The 19,243-nt window shown below is 44.0% G+C and overlaps 1 protein-coding gene across 4 annotated transcripts in view; it reads left to right on the top strand.

Moving 5' to 3' along the window:
• Nucleotides 1-17,989, top strand: part of PLEKHD1 (pleckstrin homology and coiled-coil domain containing D1) — a 110,925-nt gene extending 92,936 nt beyond the window's left edge. For all 4 annotated transcript variants that reach the window (XM_033952356.1, XM_033952358.1, XM_033952357.1 and 1 more), the window contains exons 10-13: nt 4,315-4,447; nt 8,196-8,340; nt 14,275-14,424; nt 17,625-17,989. In XM_033952356.1, the coding sequence (XP_033808247.1) occupies nt 4,315-4,447; nt 8,196-8,340; nt 14,275-14,424; nt 17,625-17,782 (586 nt within the window). In that variant the 3' untranslated portion in view covers nt 17,783-17,989. The remainder of the gene's footprint in view (nt 1-4,314; nt 4,448-8,195; nt 8,341-14,274; nt 14,425-17,624) is intronic.
• The last annotated feature ends 1,254 nt before the right edge of the window (nt 17,990-19,243 follow it).

Here is a 19,243-nt window from a genome sequence, read left to right on the forward strand (position 1 = left end):
AAGGTTACACTACAGGACAAAAGCGAAAAGCATATGTGAGTTTTAGGGTAGGAGCACTATCAGGTCCTGGACCTGAGGGGCCGCCGCGTGAGCGGACTGCCGGGCACGATGGACCTCCGGTCTGACCCGACAGAGGCAAGTCTTATGTTCTTATGTTCTTATGTTCTTATGAAGGAGCCCCCCATCGCACCCTCCTCTCTGCCCTCCCCCACTCCTGTGCCCTCCACCATATTTGTTACCTCCATTCCCACCCCATACCTCATTAAATCTTTGCTAGCTTGAACAGTTTCTCTAGCTTGCTGCTCGCGCTGTCTTTCCTTTTAACATTACTTCCTGGCTTCGCAACTCAGAAGTGATTTCAGAGGGAGTAATGCTGGCAAAAGCAGAAGGCTAGAATAGTTACTCACACTGGCAAAGATTTTAAAGAGGTACAGGAGGTGGGGAAGGGAGGGTGTGAGCATGGTGTGGGGGGGCAGAGAACCCCCAACCCCCATACTATCCACTGAAATAGGACCACATAAAAGTCAGTCCTATCTTTGTGTTAACCCATAGCTGGTTAACTGCTGCATATTTCACTTAACTAGCTAAGCGTTGCCCAGTTCTGCAAACCCAGAAGTTCAATGCTGGTGGCCTGGCATTAAATTTCCAGGTTTAGCACTGGTGGAGGTCAGTAAAACACTTGCAGAATAGCGACCTTATTATTTCTTCAGAAATTTTGGTCTCAGTTTGAGATTTTACAAACAAAAGCAGGAGGAAGCCACTGCTTGCCCTGGATCAGTAGCAAAGAATGTTGCTACTATTTGGGTTTTTGCTGGGTACTTGTGACCTGGATTGGCCATCATGAAGACGAGATACCGGGCTAGATGGACCATGGAATGATTCCTTTACAGATAAGACTAATTTTGTATTATATATTCTTTCACAAGCTTTGAAAACCTAGTTATTCTCTACATTTTTTTAAATTCTATAAGTGGTTTTTAAAAGGTGTTGTTTTTATTTTATAATGTAATTCTCAACTAATGTTAGGTGATATCTTAACTTGTAATCTACCTTGAATTCTTGCAAAACCTGACAGAATATAAATCTGTGGAACAGAATAGAGTAAGATTGGTACTATGTGATTCTGGGTTTTACTGTCATATATGATGTTTGCTAAAGGCTCTAAGTGAGGCAGGATTTTGTATTGCTTCATAATGTATTTGGCAGTTGGCACATGATCTAGATTGTACTTTGTAGGTTCTTAAGTATTTTCAAATGACAAATGTGTATAGACTACAAACTCACACATTCATCCAGAAAATGACATATGATAGATACCTTTAATGTGACGCCAGCAGAATAATCAGCTCACACACACACAGCTTCTGATTACAGATGGATAGTACTGTATTCATGGCAGTCTTTAATCAACTATACATGGGGAGGGGGCAATGAAGGGTCTAGCCTGCAGAGACTTGTGGCTGTATCTCTAGAGTGCACAGAAATGGAATATCTGGAAATAAAAGCCAAAAGAGAAAAGAACAAAAAAGCTCCAAAGAAGTTCCCTAAAATACTAGTACATGGTGCAGTTATACTCCTGCTCAGCCTTGGTGGGGCAGGGTCTGACCAGGATGACCAATCAACTGTATATATATATACAGAACTTGGCCAGGGTAACATGCATCTCCACAGAAATAAAGGAATGTTTCTTTCCCTCAGTTACTATCTGAAAAGGGAGCAGGTGAAGGTCTCTGGCTGTGGCAGGGGGATTGACAAAGCAGTATAAACATGAGCATATCAGATAAGAAAAGCAGATGTCAGTCCAAAGGCGAGGTCTTGGATACCAGGAAGAGAGGATTCTAGAAAGCCCAATTTGTAGACCACATGGGCCCAATTTCCACTGACAAAAGAATGTTTGTTCCATTCTGCATTACACTGGCTTCAAAATGTTTAGTCCTAAAAGTTATCTCCTCCTGGATTGTGTTTGAATTTTTTATTTGAGTGGTTTATTTGTATTGTTTTACCTGCTTTTGATTGATTGGATGTGCTTTCCAGCCTTGTAGATGGGTTGGGTTATACATTTTTTAATGAAATAAATAATTAACCCCCTCCTTACAAAGCTGAACTAGGGATTTTAGCGCCAGCCGCTGCGGTAACAGCTCCCATGCTCATAAAATTCCTGTGAGCATCTGAGCTGTTACCACCACGGGCAGCGCTAAAAACTCTAGCGTGGCTTTGTAAAGGAGGGGATAAATGTAGAAATCTGGTAGCCTTACTCCGTTCCCACTACATGTGTAAAAGGTATTCAGATTCTCATGAAGTTATTGTCGGGATAAAACACAAATTTGTGAAGGGATCCATTGAAATCCATTGGGTAGGAGCACAGCATGCAGTAAAAAAGTTAGCATCAGCCCTGACAAAAGCACCAGTAAGTGCTTAACATAATTAGTTTTAATTTCGCCTACAAAAGATGACAGCTCTTACAGGCTACTTAGAAATCCATATTTAGGTACACTTGAAGGCATTATTTATTGATAAGAGTGCAACTAGCACAATTCAGACCTCTCAGGTTAAAAACATGCCCCACCCCACCCCCCAAAAAAAAAAAATAACTTCTGGGTATACCACTGTCTCTATGTTTCTTGCCGCCTATCAGGAAACCCCTTCTTTTTATAGCAGTGGTGCGGTGTGGTTCAAATACATCACTGCTAGACCTCTATTATGTAAGTGTGATTCATGAGCAAACTAGAGAAAAGAAAAGAAATGTTTTGCTCTTTCCAACTCTGAGATAGCAAATAATAGAAGAAAGTTCTGGAAAAATTCAAAATTGTGTTTTCTATAAGTAATGCATGCATGTGGAGGGGCATATCAATAGGACATCTAAGTCTGACCTTGGATGTTTCTGCAAGGATGTCCAAAAGTCAGGTCGGGAAAACGATCATTTTTGAAACCACAAGTCATCTTTTTTTTTTCTCTCGAAAATAACTGAGCTAGACATAATGGTCCTTAGGACATCTATCTTTTTTAGCCATTTTTGAAAATAAAAATGTCCAAAGCAAGCCCATTTGGACATGCGACAGGTCAAAATTTTAATGGACTGGCCACACAGACATGCCAACAGAGCAGCAGGGTGCCTTAGAGGGCACAGCTGTAAACTTTACATAAAGGGTGCCAGAAGTATATCTCACCATAACCTCCTTCTAATGTATGGTGAGCCCTCCAAAACCTACTATACTCACCTGTCTACCACCCCAATAGTGCTTATGGCTCCAGGTGGCACATATATTGCAGTACCGTAGGTTTTAGGTGAGTTTTGGTGACCTCACACTTTCCACCATAAATGTAGTGAGTAGGGTGGGATATGGGCCTGAATCCCCCCCCTCTAAGGTTCATTACACCCTCCACAAGGCTACTCCAGACCAGTAGTGTAGTAAGAGGGGGAAGCGGTCCGCCCCAGGCACCATGTTGATGGGGGTGCCAACACTTCTCTTCCTCTCTGCCTCCCGCCTCTTCCCATTCTTCCCCTCCACATGTACACCCCCTTCCCCCATATCTCTAGTTGAAGTTGTTCACAGCGGTCAACAACGTGCTCTTTGCAACCCCGTTGGCTCTCCCGTTGACGTCACTTCCGGGTGCCGCACATAGGAAGTGACATCAGAGGGAGAGCTATGGGGAAAGGGGAGCGCATGCGGCAGGCAGGAGCGGGGGCTCCACCGCCCCGGGTGCCTCTCACCCTTGCTATGCCACTGTTCCAGACACCTGCTTGCTGCTTTATTAGGATTTCCTCTATCTGCAGCTGTCATAAAGGCTGGTATGTACAATTTTCTTTCATACCTTTGGGGGATAGGAGGGGGGTCAGTGACCACTGGGGGAGTGTGTATATGGTGGTGGGGGTGGGGGTCATGCTTTCATACATCCAGCGGTCATCTGGGCAGTTTGGGTACCTTTTCAGCCCTTATGTACTTTTAAAATAGGACTAGCTCTGAACGTCTAAATGAAGCCCAGGATGTCTTCAAAAAAGTTTCTCTCTGCAAGATGGTCAAGTCCTAAGGCTACCCCAATCTTGCCAAAATCATGCCTCTAACATGCCCCATTAAGATTTAAACATACTGAAGGGAAAATGATATGCAAGACTCTAAAAAGTCTGTTTTGAAAATCAGCACTTGGACATTTTGGCGATTAAAACATCCAAGTGCCACTTTATGCCACCTTTTGGACATCTTTCTGTTTTGAAAATGAGTCCCATTGTTTTAAAAGTTACCTAAATGGCTATTTAAACAAGATATTTATTTTAAGATATCACAGTAGTAAACATATTTGTTTATCGTGTATCAGAATGAAGGAAAATGAGGAGCGGTCTCGAGTCCTGGAGGAGGAGCGAGAGTTTTACTCCATGCAATCCCAGGCACTTCAGAGCTCTCTCTCTGAGCTAACTGCCGAGAAACAGCAAACAGAAAGAGACCTCAAGGTATGTACCACTGCATATGCAGCCCTCATGTGCTGAGTGAGGCCAAGGTAATAAGGAACTCTTAGTTGCAGGCACCATGTAGCACTAGGTCAGGAGTCAGTAACCTTTTTAAAACAAAGAGCCAATTTATCCTAAAAATTTGACCCAAATTTACAAAGTCTCAATGGGTAGAGAAGGGAGTTTGAGATATTCTCTCTTCCCTCCCCAAGGTCTAGCTTCTCTCCCCTCTTTCTTCACTCCCTCTCGTAGGTCTCTTTACCTCTTCCCTCCCTCCCTGCCTGCCCATCCCCCTCCTCCTAACCCATAGACAAGGTTCTCTCCGCTCTCCAGGCCCCAACCCTTTAATTTTCCTCCCAACCCCATGATCCCCCCTCCCTCCCTTCCCCCTCCCCCCGGGACCTATCGAGAGAGCTGAAGGTCCAGCAGGAGTCTTTGTGGCAGGAGTGCAGGTCTCTTGCTCCTGCCTCCTCACGGCTGCTTTCTAAAATGGCTGACGTGACCTCTCACGGCAGCTTGCAGTACTACAGGAAATGCCGCAAGCAGCTGCGAGAGGTCGTGGCAGCTATTTTAGAAGGCAGCACGAGGAGGTAGAAGCGAGAGGGCTGCACTTCTGCCACAAAGACCTCTGCTTGACTACCAGGTACCTCGGTAGGTCAGGGGGAGGGGGATTATTGGGTTGGGAGGGAGATTAAAGGGTCGGGGCCTAAAGAGCTGTGGCCACATACAAGAAGACCTGCATGTAGCTCGCGAGCCACAGATTGTCAACCCCTGCACTACGTTGTGCATATATTTTTGTGCATATAGCTTAACGATTTGATTTATTGACTTAATATGCCACATAATACAGCAAGGTTTTAAAGCAGTTTACGATAATTAATGAATGAATAATGAATGATAATACAAAAATATAATACAATAAAGCATCAAACAAAATAGAAATATAAAATTATAACAAAAAATATGTAAAATACAAATTAGATTAATTGTGTTAAAATATTTCAAGTAAGAAACATGCTAAAGCTGCTTTCAAACAACCACTAATCAAAATCAGTAGTACTTTGTAGAGGACATGTCCGGGCGTCCAGATGGCTTTTTAAAATCCGGCACTTTGTTCTGGTTTTGAAAAGCTTCCTCTTCAGATCGCATCGGGAAGGGACATCCGTGCAAGCGCAGATGCCCTCTCGATTGACGAGGGCTGAGGGGGCGGGGCAGAGTCATAGTGTGGACATAATGGATGGGGCTGAGTAGGACTGGGCGGGCCTAGGGGGTGGGTCAATGGGTCCGGATTTTACGCAAGAAAAATTTGATAACTCTATGTTTGCCCCTCTAGCCTCTTTCAGCTTTGCTTCCCTCTTTAAAACCCATCTACCCCCCTTTCAGCATTGCTCCCTCCATGTTCCTATCTACCCCTCCCCCTTTCAGCATTTTCTCTCTGTGTCCATATCCTTATAATTTCCGCTTGCCCCTACTCTTCTCTTTGCCACTATTTGTCTCCATTTTCAGCATATCCCCTCTCTTCCCTTGTTCCCTGAGCATGGGAATTGGATGCCTGCGCACTCATAAAGCTGCAGCTGCCAATTAAGCTGCTAGCTTTCACTCAAGGTGTGAAAAATAACAAAAAACATGCAAAATGATGCTAATGCAAAGGTTTTACCAAAATATAATTATGTATTTTATTAGTTATTGTTTATATTTTTCCATTATGAAACCAAAAGAATAAAGCATAATTGCGTTAGCAGTTGCATTAGCGGGAGGTCGTTATAGTTGCCAAAATGCTGGCCTTTTGATAATGAGCTCAACTCAATATTTTGCAATACCCCATTATATACCTTTGGCTCAGTGTGACATCATTGGCCCGTGGGCCAACCAAAAACAGAGGTGGTCTTTAAAAGTTAGACAAAGAAAATTCCTCTTATATGTTTAAAAGTTTCAGAAATTACATTTGTTCTGTTTACATTCATTTCTGAATATACATTTTCCTTTTCACAAAGAGAATCATTTATTAAAAGAATGCTGAAATGTTCTAAGCCTGCTGAAATGTTCTCAGCCTTGGAGGAAAAGAGGGCTCTCCCTGAGCTGACAGTTTCAAATTTCATTGATGTTCACACAGAAGCCTTCCTATGTTAGAGACTGGAACAGCAGTCTCTGACTCTAAGTTAACCATTTCTGGATGTTGTGTTCAGGATTTTTTCCTTAGTATTCTTCCCCATACCCCTTGCCTAAATGCAAAATATAAATAACTAAGCAGATAGGGTATCCCAAAGCCCTGGCAACTGAAGACCTCTTCCTTCAGTCCAAGCTCTGCAGCTGGTAGCAGCTCAGGGATACTGCTGCTAGCTGCAGAGCTTGGAGATTTCTGGTTGCCAGACTAGAAGAGTGGTCTTCAACTGGTAGTGCTTTGGGATCTCCACCAGCAAGGGAGGTGACTAATTTTAGGAGATTCTGGGTTCAGGACTCCTGTGTGTTCAGTACAAAAAATGCATATCTGTTTTTCTTTCTCTTGCTGAGTTTAATTTCTTGGGGTTCCCAGTTCCATATTTGGTAAAGGTCTGTGTTTTGTATGTGAAGAAGTCATTTAAAGTTGTTTTTATGTGTGGTAGTAATGGCAGGAGAGATGATTAGAGGGAGGAATCAAGGAGGAGAGAGGATCAAGAGTCTCCTCCTAAATTTCTGCCCTGCTACACAGGAGGATAGGCGGGAGGGATGTAAAGCTGCTGTACAGTGTGGGGAGGGGAGTGGGTGGAGAGAGAGGAATAATTGTTGCAGATGGACTGGAGAAGAGGAAGGGAGATGCAACAAAGATATAGAAAGAGATGAGAAGGAGAAATCCTGCATATGGTGGTGGTGGGGGGGGAAAGACATGCATGGAGAAGGAGAAATGTTGGACATAGGGTGGAAGGCAGGGAGAGATGGTGCATGGGGGAGAGAGAAAAAATGTTGCACATGATAATGGAGGGGAGGAAGGGAGAGATGCTGCATGGAGGGGACTAGAGAGGTTTGACCCACAGCACAAGGCAGGGAGAGAGAGAAAGAGAGGGAGAAGAAAATGGTAGACAGTGGGGAAAAAAATGTTGGATATGGCAGTAGAAGGGAAGGTACAGTGATGGAAGATGGATGGTGAGCACAGAGAAAAAAAACTATCAAATGGGCAGGAGACTGGTGAGCAAGTTAACAGAAGACAAACAGAAACCAGAGCCTGGGACCAACATAATTTGAATAATAAAATAACCATACAACAAAAGGTAGAAAAAAATAATTGTATTTTCTGTTTTGTGATTACAATATGTCAGATTTGAAATGTGTATCCTGCCAAAGCTGGAGTTAGACTGCAAGCATGAGCCAGGACCTAAAAGAAAGAGGCAGTCTATTATGCTTATTTTGTTTACCTCACAGTTTGGGCATGGGGTTGGAGAAGTTTTAACCCTATGTAATGTTACATTGTAACACTGTGAATGTTAAGCTGTAATCCATTCTGAGCTCTCTGGGGAGGACAAGATAAAAAAAATAAAATTACTAAAAATATTTTTTTAATATTGGGGGGGGGGGGGGGGGGGTTAAAAAATGATCGGCCCCGGATGTCACATACCCTAGGTATGCCACTGCTACTACCCTCTCTGTAAAAATGTATTTCCTTAGATTACTTGTGAACCTAAATCCTTTTAACTTGCCTCCTGTGCATTAATGCCATGAAGATATTTAAATGTCTCTCATATCCCCTCTCCCCCCATTTGTTCTCTCACTTTTCTAGGCTGAGATGAAAGTCCGAATGGATCTTGAGAAAAGACTCAGAGAGGCTGAAGAAGCCCTGAAGAGTTTAGAGCAAGGTCTGAACTCCCATGACCGCAACAAGGAAAAGGAAGAACAAATGAAAGCCAACGTCACTCATTTGAAAAGTAAGTGAGCCATCCATGAACAAACATACCACAGAGTAAAGAGAGGTATGCAAGGGAAAATGTTTAGCACTTTACTGCGTCTCATTTTCTATTATTGATTTATTTCATTTCTGTTTATTAGCATACTGTATTGATATACAGTACTCCCCTGAAATTCGTGGGGGTTCCGTTCCAGGAACCCCCGTGAATTTCAAAAAACCGCAAATACAGTTTGTAGGCAGGGGAGACAGGAGAGGGCAGCTGGAGAGGCAGTAGAGGGCAGCCGGAGCACCAGTGAGTAAAGGAAATCACTCACTGTATGCTCTGACCGCCTCTTCCTGTACTAAAGTCGGGCCTCACCAATCAGGAGCTGCTTTGACATGCAGCTCCTGATTGGTAAGGCTCGACTTTAGTACAGGAAGAGGCGGTCGGTGCATACAGCGAATGATTTCCTTCACTCGCCAGCACTCCGGCTGCCCTCTCCTGCCTCTCCAGCTGCCCTCTCCTGCCTCCCCTGCCCGGTCATTCGCGGTCGGAAAATAACGCGAATGACCGGGACTGTGAACCTCTGACCATGAATTCGCGGGGGAGCACTGTACTGTAGTGCACAATGAAACCATTCAGTGTATGCTAAATTATTTGGCATGCTAAAATGCAAACTTTAAACAAAATGAAAATGTGTTGGTTTTCTGTTGCTTCAGAGTAGATATGCCACAAAATAAAGCAAATGTTCTGGTATTCCCTATGTTGTTTTAAATGACTGCATATCCCTAAGAATAAGACTCATTTCAGTAGAGCCCTATAAACCCCAGCACATGAAGAACAATCAGGAGGAAATGTCAGTAGTTTACAAAGGTAACCTTATGTCTATTTTAACTATGAGGTACATAATTTTTTTTTTTTAAATGTCTAAAAACCCACCTAAATTGGCACTTGGATGATCAAAAAGACAGGTCGTTCAAGTACCGATAATCGAACAGGGTTTTACATGTATCTAAAACCAGCTTAGACCTTAGACGGTTGCTGCGATCAGCTCAGCAGTCCAGGTAACCCGTCCCCATGCCCTGTAATAATCGCAGCAGGAGAGATGGCTAATCTCTCCTGCCCAAAGCCTCCTCGACCAATCTGAATGATCGCCAGAGGAGAGATGGCCACTCTCCTGCTGACTCTTGCAAACCCCCCCCCCCAAGCATCATGGCAGGAGGGATGCCCAGTCCCTCCTGACGATACCCCCACCCCCAAAAGTTCACCAGCAGGAGGGATGCCCAATCCCTCCTGCTGACACCTGTGAACCTCCCCCAAAAGTTTGCCCTCACCCAGCCCCCCTTCCCCACCAGGACCCCCTAACTCCACCCAGACCTCCCATCCCTACCAGGACCCCCCTAACCTGGTTCAGTTGGCCGGACGAATGGCTCCTGCCTGCATCTGGCCAACAGGGCCACCTTCGCTAGATTGACGGGCCTACCCCTTCCCGGTGCATCTTGGGATGCACTGGGGAGGGACCTAAAGGCCTGATTGGCCCAGGTGCTTAAGGCCTCTCCTGTAGGAGGGACCCTAGGCACCTGGGCCAACCAGAATCTTGGGCCATCTCCCAGTACATTTTGGAATGCACTGGGAGTGGCCTAAGATTCTGATTGGCCAGATACCCTAGGACCCTCCTATGGGGGGTGGCCTAGGGGATCTGGCCAATTGGAATCTTAGGCCACTCATTGCATCCCAGAATGCACTGGGAGATGGGCCTAAGATTCAGGCAGTGTGGGTAGAGATATGGAAGGGAAGGAGACAAAGATGCAACCATGGGGAGAAGGTGAGGAAAAGAGATAGATGCCAGTCTATAGGGTGGGGAGGGGGGGGGGGAGAGAGAGAGGGAGGAGTAATGGAAGAGAAGGGAAGATTGAGATACAAGACCTGGTGGAGGGAAGGAAAGGAGAGGAGAGAGATGCCAAACCATTGGAGGAAGAGGGGAAGGGAGAGATGGAAGGGAAGGAGAGAGAGATGCTAGACTATGGGGTGGGATGGGATGAGGAAGGAAAGAAGAGGAGAGACATGCCTGAATATGGGAGGAGGGGGGGAGACAGAAAAGAGAGAGAAAAATTGACTGAGGGGTGAAGCTGGAATGAATCAAGTAAAAAGGAGAGGGGGCAGAGGCTGAATGGAAGGAGGAGGGTAGACAGTTTATGGAAGGGACAAAGAAAGAAGGCAGATGCTGGATGGAAGGAAGAAAGTGAAGGAAGAAAGTGAAGGAAAGTGAAGGAAGAAAGTGAAGGAAAAGTAGAAACCAGAGATGACAAAGATAGAATAAAGAATTTTTGTTGTTGTTGCTTTAGGATAAAGTAATATTGTAGCTGTGTTGATAAACATTTATAAATAGAAAATGGAAATAAGGAGATCTTTTTATTAGACTAATTTTTATTATCCTTTTGACTAACTTTCAAAGACCAAAACCCCCTTCCTCAGGTCAGGACAGGATACCATAACTGTAGTATACTGTACTGACCTGAAGAAGGTGTTTTTTGGCATCTGAAAGCTAATTGAAAAATGCACTAGTCTAATTAAATGGTATTATCTGATTTTCCATCTTTTGTTTTATTTCTATTTGTTAATTTGTAAAGTGGTGATTGTTAGTTGTCTTTTTTTTTCAAATTTACATCTGCTATCTTTATATTTTGCACAGTATTAGGGGAATGTTTCAGTGTATACAGAGTCTGGCTTCTTGGTGGTTTAGTTTAACGTTAATCTACATATTTCTATACTATCTCCTCTTTTATTCAATATTTGTACAGCTCCTTTACTAACTCTGAGTCAATCCATAGGGCTTTCCGTTTTCACCTATGCTGACGACTTTCAGCTTATTCATCCAGTCAACTCTGACTCTGACGAGGAGATCCATAACATTAACCAAAAACTATCTAAAATAAACCAATGGCTCCAGGAAAATATGTTATCTTTGAACATCACAAAAACAAAATCTATATTCTTTACTTGGAAAGAAGGACTCAATCCCCCCCCCTGCAATCTCGATCAAAAACTCCCCGATTCAATCAGTCAATAAGATAAAAATTCTTGGCATCGTCCTTGACCACAAACTCAACTATCACAATCAAATTAATGCAGTTGTCAAAAGTTGTTTTCAAAGGCTGCGTATGATTAGATCCCTGGTTAACTTCCTTGACACTTCAACACTGAACATCCTAATACTTTCCCTGATAATATCAAAATTGGATTATTGCAATTCACTCTACAAGGGTATTGCTCAAAAAGAAATTAGAAGATTACAAATAATACAAAACACTGCAATAAAAATTACAAAAAGGAAATTTGATCACATCACACCATTACTAAAGAACGCACACTGGCTCCCCATTAATCATAGAATTACATATAAACTGGCACTAATCACATTTAAGGTCCAACTATTCAAATCTCCACTATTCTTAGAGTTGTTATCCCTTACAATCCGTTTCGAACCCTATGATCAGAGGATAAGATCCTTCTCACTAGTCTATCCTTGAGAACAATTAACACCAGGCATAACACACTTTTCTTAGTCACAGCTCCTCAAATTTGGAACTAAGGTAAGGAACCCAGGTAAGTGAGGAAAAAATCCCTTGACAAGTTTAAAGGGAAACTAAAAAGTTACCTATTGCTTTTGAGTAATTCATCCCAGTATTAGTAGGACATCAACACTTAAAACGCAGGCAAGGCACCATCTATGTGATTCCCCTATGTTTTATCCATTCTTCGTTCTCTTTCTTATATTGATTGTAGTTCCTTCCCTTCCCCCTCCTTTAATGACATGTAGCACAGGTTTTAGCGCTGGCAGCGGCAGTAACTGCTCCGACGCTCACAGAATTCCTATGAGCGTCGGAGCAGTTACCGCCACTGCCGGCGCTAAAACCCGCGCTATGCATTAATAAAGAAAGGGGTTACTTTCCTTTCATTTGAAGTAAGTCAGTGGGCTCCTTTTACTAAGGTGCGCTAGCGTTTTTAGCGTGCGCTGCATTGCCGCGCATGCTAACCCCATGCTATGCGCCAAAAACTAACGCCAGCTTAATGCTGGTGTTAGCGTCTAGTGCAGCTTAGTAAAAGGAGCCCAGTGTTTCCCCTAACAATTGTTTGTCTCCCCCTATTTTTATTGTACATTGCTTTGAAATTTTGAAAAAGCGATTTTATCAAATTTTAAATAAACTTGGAAATTACTTATTCCATTCTGGTTTATCTGAGTTCTGCATGAATGAAATCCTGCGTTGACTGTGCAGGATTAATCTGTACTAATCTGGCTTGTTTAGTTTTACAGTGGGTGTTTTCATGTTCTAGTGCTCGCTGTAGTTATACCCTTGTCTGATTCATGGATTATTACTAAAAATATTTTTTTCATATAAAGGAAGAGGTTGTTAAGTTTGATTTATTGGGGTTCCAACTTCAATTTTTTTCTTCATATTTCTGTTTGTAATGTGTGATCTCTTGTTCTGTGTTTGATGAAGGTCTGTCTGTGTTTTGCATATGACTGAGGTGTAGTATTCTAATAGCATGTAGTTTCTGTGTAGAGATTTGTAGCTGTCCCACTTCTTCTTTTGTACCTGTAAGTCGATGGTGTATTGGTGTTATAGGGCAGAGTGTAATATTTGTAGTGCTGCCTATTCATAGGTAAGCTTCTTGCTGTTCAAATCATAGTCTGTATGACATGTTTGCTACATATATACTGATGTAAAGGTTTTTTTTTTTTTAAAGTGTTATATGGACAAAGGTCCAAGCAGTGTGCTCAGAGAGGAAAAGGCAAATTTTGGTGATGATGTAGAGCTGGCACCTGCATAACTTCTGAGCAGCAGCCTGCAATTTTTTTTCTGTTCTCCACTCCCTCCCCTGAGATAAAAGAAGCTGAAATGATAGAGGAAATATTACAAAAGGGAGGTGTTCTATCTCTTTTATCATTTTAGTCATTCTTCATAAGGGAGGTGTTCTGTCTCTTTTATCTCCCCTTTTACAAAACCATAGTGCGGTGTTTAGCACCGGCCACAGTGGCAACAGTTCCCACATTCAGAGTTCTTACAACAATTTGGAGCTGTTACCACTATGGCCGGCGCTAAAAACCGTGCTACGGTTTTGTAAAAGGGGGAACAATATTTTAGTTACGCTTCCTAAGGGAGGTTTTCTATCTCTTTTATCATTTTAGTCATTCTTCATAAGGGAGGTGTTCTAACTCCTTTGTCATTTTTATTGTTCTTCTCTCTGAACCTCAAACATTCCATTCACTGGCAGAGAGGGCATATTGTATAAATGAAGAAGGAGTCTGCATTTCTAATAAAGTGGAAACATGGAGATCAGTCACTGAAGGACAGCAAATTCTTGTATCTAAGAGGGAAGTAAAAGTATAGCCCCTCAGAGAAAAACTGAAACTAAAATTATAAAGGAGATAGAACACCTCCCTTATGAAGAGTGGCAAAACATGTTAGGGCTCTTCAGCTGGAGCAAAGATGACTGAAAGGAGATAAATATGATAGAAGTTTATAAAATTATGAGTGGGATGGAATGCTTAAATACATAACTAATGACCAGCAAATGGAAATCAGATAGTAGAGTGTGTGTGTGGGTGGGGGGGGGGAAGGAGAGTTCCATGCAACATATAATTAAGTTGTGGAATTTATTTCCAGAGGATGCCGTCAAGATAACTAATATAGAGGTATGGACAAGTTTCCGGAGGCAAAGTCCATAAACATTGTTAGTCAGGTAGACTTGAGAGAGCAATTGCTTATGTCTGGAAATGAAGTATGAGAAATATATCTACTCTTTGGAATCTGGCAACTGTCAGACACAGGATGCTGGACTGAATGGCCCTTGGTCTGATTCAGAATGGTCTTTCTTATGTTCTTAATTTATTTTGCAGTGTTGCTGCTGATAATATTTCTTCCCTTTCTTCCCACCTCTCCCCCCCCCCCCCCACTTGAATGTTGGCAGGGTTCTTTGAAGAGTGCATCCGTAATGCTGAGTTAGAAGCCAAAAAACCAGTCATCATGAAGAACTCGGTGTACATGCAGAAGGCTGCCACACGCCGCATCAAGAGCTGCCGCTTTCAGCGTCGAAAGCACAGCTCTTCATGGAATGACTGTAAGTGGCACACTTGGGTTTGGAATTCACAGAGCTACCAAGTTACCCAGGAGGGAGATTTGTCACAACCACCTTTTGATTCAATATGGAATTTGCAGAACTGATTCCAGTGGGTAGAATCAGAGACAATAAATCCCACACTGCTTTGGGATGTAAATTCAAAATCAGGACTGGCTAATAAGTCCCCTGGAACTGGATAACTTGGCAGCTCTGCTTTCAGACCAAGTTGGTTTATTCTTTTATAAAAACAATTCATTCAACCAAATGCTTCAAAATGCCCAATGGCTCTGTTTCTAGGCTTAATGCCTTCACATTGCTATACCTTTTTGTCATAAATTAGTGTATATATTTTAAACTTTTCTACCTTTTTTAAAGTAAAATGTAGATGCAGGCTGCTTGCTGTTTTCTTGTTATACATATTTTGTTTGATGCCAGCCTGGGCTTCTGAAAAGGATCGACTTCTCCATTTACTTATAATCAGGACAGCTTTGCTCCTTAAGGACTGCAAAAAAAGTAGAGAGGCAAAATCGAAAAAAACGTCTTAAGTCCCCTTTTGGCCTAAGTCCCTATACGTTCAACCCAGAAGCAGGGAAAGTGTCCATAACCAAAACATACGTCCATGTTTTGATTATGGCCTTCCTCTGCCTAAACGCCCAATCTCCACTACGTCTAAAAGTACCCCCACAGCACGTCTACACTTTTTAACTATAATGAAAAAAAAACACAAAACGTCCAACAGAAGGGCTTTTAGGCGAAGGAGGAGCCAGTCCTTCGCCTAAAAGCTGGATTCTGTAACTGGTGTCTGTCAAAAACAACACCGGTTACAGAATCCTCCCCCCCCAACAACAACCCAGGCAGGAGGTGCCCAAGCCCTCCTGCCATGTCAAACCGCGACCCCCCCCTCCCGACGATATCGGGGCAAGAGGGAGTCCAAGCCCTCTTGCCCTGTTGAAGCCGCGACCCCCCCCGATAACATCGGGGCAAGAGGGAGTCCAAGCCCTCTTGCCCCAGGCACCCGCGGCACCCCCGACTCGTTCGGGCCAGGAGGGAGCCCAAGCTCTCCTGGCCCAGGTGACCCCCCTACCCCCACCCCCACTACAGTACGGGCAGGAGGGATCCCAGGCCCTCCTGCCCTCGACGCACCCTCCTCCCCCCCAACGTCCACCCCCCCAAGAACCCCCAATCGGCCCCCCCACCCGACCCCACGACCCCCCCACCCCCCCTTGCCCGTGCCTATTTTAGGATGGCCAGACAGACGGATGCCAAACCCGTCCGTCCGGCATGCAGCTCAACGAAGAATGGGGCTGGATTGGCCCAGGGGCACCAAAGCCCCGCCTCCTGGTGGGGCCTAAGGCGCCTGGGCCAATCAGAATAGGCCCAGGAGCCTTAGGCCCCTCCTGTGGGTGGGGCCTTAGGCACATGGGCCCACCCGAGCCACGTGCCTAAGGCCCCGCCTACAGGAGGGGCCTAAGGCTCCTGGGCCTATTCTGATTGGCCCATGCGCCTTAGGCCCCACCAGGAGGCGGGGCTTTGGTGCCCCTGGGCCAATCCAGCCCCATTCTTCGTTGAGCTGCATGCCGGACGAACGGGTTTGGCACCCGTCTGTCTGGCCAACCTAAAATAGGTACGGGGAAGGGGGGGTGGGGTGGGGGGATCGGCTGGGGGGGCCGATTGGGGGTTCTTGGGGGGGCGGACGTTGGGGGGGAGGGGGGTGCGTCGAGGGCTGGAGGGCCTGGGATCCCTCCTGCCTGTACTGTAGTGGGGGGTGGGGGTAGGGGGGTCGCCTAGGCCAGGAGAGCTTGGGCTCCCTCCTGGCCCGAACGAGTTGGGGGTGCCGCGGGTGCCTGGGGCAAGAGGGCTTGGACTCCCTCTTGCCTCGATGTTGTGTTTGGGGGGGGGGAGTGATTCATCGCGGCAGGAGAGATGCCTCATCTCCCCTACCGTGATGCCATCACTCCTCTACCCGAACTGCCGCGGCATCTCTCCTGCCGCTAAGGTTAGGTTGCCGGGCCGCTGAACTGATGGCGCCAGCGGCCATCAGCTCAGCGGCCCGTTTTTCGGCACTTAGACCTGGTTTTATTTCGTCTAAGTGAAACAGGTCTAAGTGCCGATTGTTTTGGTTATACCTGTTGTACGACTAGGGTAGGTCGGCCCACCTCCCGCCCACTGCTCGCCCTTTCCCCTCCTCTAAACACACCTCTTTTCTCTCTGTGCATTTAGTGGCAGGGAAAAGGCCTAAGTTGGTTTTAGATACGTCTAAAAACCAGCTTTGATTATGGGTACTTGGACGATCAGGCTTTTTGATCGTCCAAGTAGCCATAGGACACTTTTTAGATGTTTTTTTTTTTTTATTATGAACCCCGTAGTGTTCAAAGTAACCCAAATATGCAAATTGACCTAGTCTTGCATGAAAGGCAGAAAAATATACTTCATGAATATTCAATGTAAATTTCCTGAAAATCCAACCTGTCTGTGAAGATGAGAGTTTCACTCTTGATTCATAACGGTGGGAATAGTTAAGCTGAAGGAACTTACAAAACATTAAAATGGTAATAACTTCTTAGAAATTAAACAAAGGCAGACCATAAATCTTAATAAATTTGCTTGCTTCCTTGCTAACTGACTTAGCTGCTGTTACTTTAAATCTTGAATTAAAGTTGATCAGATTCATTTCCGGGTAACACTATTTGCTTATGGTATTTTATACTGCCCAATTCATGGCACATGATAGAAGAACAAGTATTTGATTAAAAATAGTAGAAGAATGAAAATAATGAAACTAATTTCCTTCTAAAAATATCCAGGTAGATGACTTGTAGAAAATCAGGTGAATGGTTGATCAAAAAAAGGCGGGGAGCTGAGAACAGAAAGTGAAAAACCACATTTAATATAATGTCAGTCAGGAGCATCCCAAGACGGATCATGCCTTGTGTGACATGCCCCTTAGCACTCCCACCCTGCTGTTGCCCATGGCCTCCTCAGGAGGTGCAATAGACAAGGAATGATTTGTGTACCTGCCTCCCTTGCACTTTCTACAGCCCTGGGTCAGCTGTGCTGTCAAAGTTTTCTGAAATGTCGGGTACCTCTCTATGATGATAATTCACAGTGCTGTAGAAATTGACTCCCATTTGGGAGCGAGTTAAGGTGAGAAAGCATTACTTCATTTCTTCTGGTGTGACAGAAAATGATCTCTGTTACAGTAAGGCACTCCCAGTCCTTCATCGTCTCTCCAGCGGAGGTGGATAACTTTGAGAGCCTGAAGGAGGCAGCCAAGCAGCTCAGCAGAGACCAGCACTTCAGGGAAAAGATTTATCAAATCATGACTAAAAAGGGTACTGCCCTGCAAGATGAGAAATAACTGCAAACCCATGGAGCAGAGCCTTGCAATGAAGGACTTTTTTTTATACTTAATGTATGCTTATTAAAGGTGCTTGGCACTGGGGTCCGAAGGAGCAATGGACAGCTTTGCATAAAGGATTAGCTGCACTTTATTTTCATGTATGTATCTTGTGAATATTTATGGTTCTTATAGCAGTAATACATGCTGTTAGATAATTCCGTTCACACTGCAAAATAAACAAAATCATTTCATTTCCTTCATTTTCAGATTGCTGCTTCCTTTTGAGGAGACCTGTAAAATTTTGGAAAATCCTTCCTGTTAAAAATCAAAGTATATCAGACACTGGTGTGCTGATTTGAGCATAATGGTGTTGTTAAAGTAGGACCTTTTGGCCCCAAATGTCTACCCGGTTGCCCCAGTCTCCAAGATTTGATATTTCAGCAGCCATAAAAGACAGCAGAGGGCAGGTTCCAGGGGTTCTTTCACAGAATTGAGATCAAGTTAGGGAATGTCCCAGTTTGAGCGCATTCACAGCCTGTTTTATAAAGCCATGCAGCAACAGCCCCAAAGCCCTTTAAATCTCTATGGGCTTCGGGGCTGTTACCGCAGCTTTGTAAAACAGGCCCTCAGAATTTGGTGTCTAGGCATGTGCATGTGTTGCCTATGTATAAATCCAGCCCTGTGCAGACCCCGCGTAACCTCTAGTCACTCTGCTTTTCCCTTGTCCTTTCCCTCCCTCTCTGACTCAAACATGCCTAAACTCACATTTTCACTTCCTGCCTCCACCGATGGCTGATTCCAGAGATTCACTGTGCTCAGAACTGCATGTAGACATCTCACCAGTACATGTTAATATAAGTAGAGCAAGATGAACTGAAGGGGAAGAGATACACAAGGAAAGAGAGTTTTATATATTTTGTTTTACAAATAAGGGTCCTGGGTCATTATAAACAGTGCACATCTTTGATCTCAAAAATGTTGTGGTTTATTTTTTGATTGATTTTATTAAACACAGAAAATGAAGGCAGATAAGGGCCATGTGACCTATCCAGTCTATCCAAATGTACCATCTATTAACTATTCCTGTCCCTAAGAGATACTAAGGGCTCCTTTTACTAAGCCGCGTTAGGGCTTTAACAAGTGGAATAGCGCACTCTAGACCTTAACGCCAGCATTGAGCTGGCGTTAGTTCTAGAAGCGTAGCGCGCAGTAATTTCCTGCGTGCGCTAAAAACGCTAGCGCACCTTAGTAAGAGGAGTCCTAAATGTTTGTCCCAAACGTTCTTAAATTCAGAATCAGATACAGGCTTCATCTTTACCATCTGCTCACATATTATCCAGATAGTGACAATTTGGTAAGAGAGATTTTCTTCGCATTATTTAAATGGTGAGTTTGAAAATCCAAAGTCAGTGAATTTATATGTTTACCAGCTGCCAGTAAACATAAGGCCTTTTATTATGTATCACAAAGGCAAAAGGA

This window comes from Geotrypetes seraphini, chromosome 7 (assembly GCF_902459505.1).
Source record: "Geotrypetes seraphini chromosome 7, aGeoSer1.1, whole genome shotgun sequence".
NCBI lineage: Eukaryota > Metazoa > Chordata > Amphibia > Gymnophiona > Dermophiidae > Geotrypetes > Geotrypetes seraphini.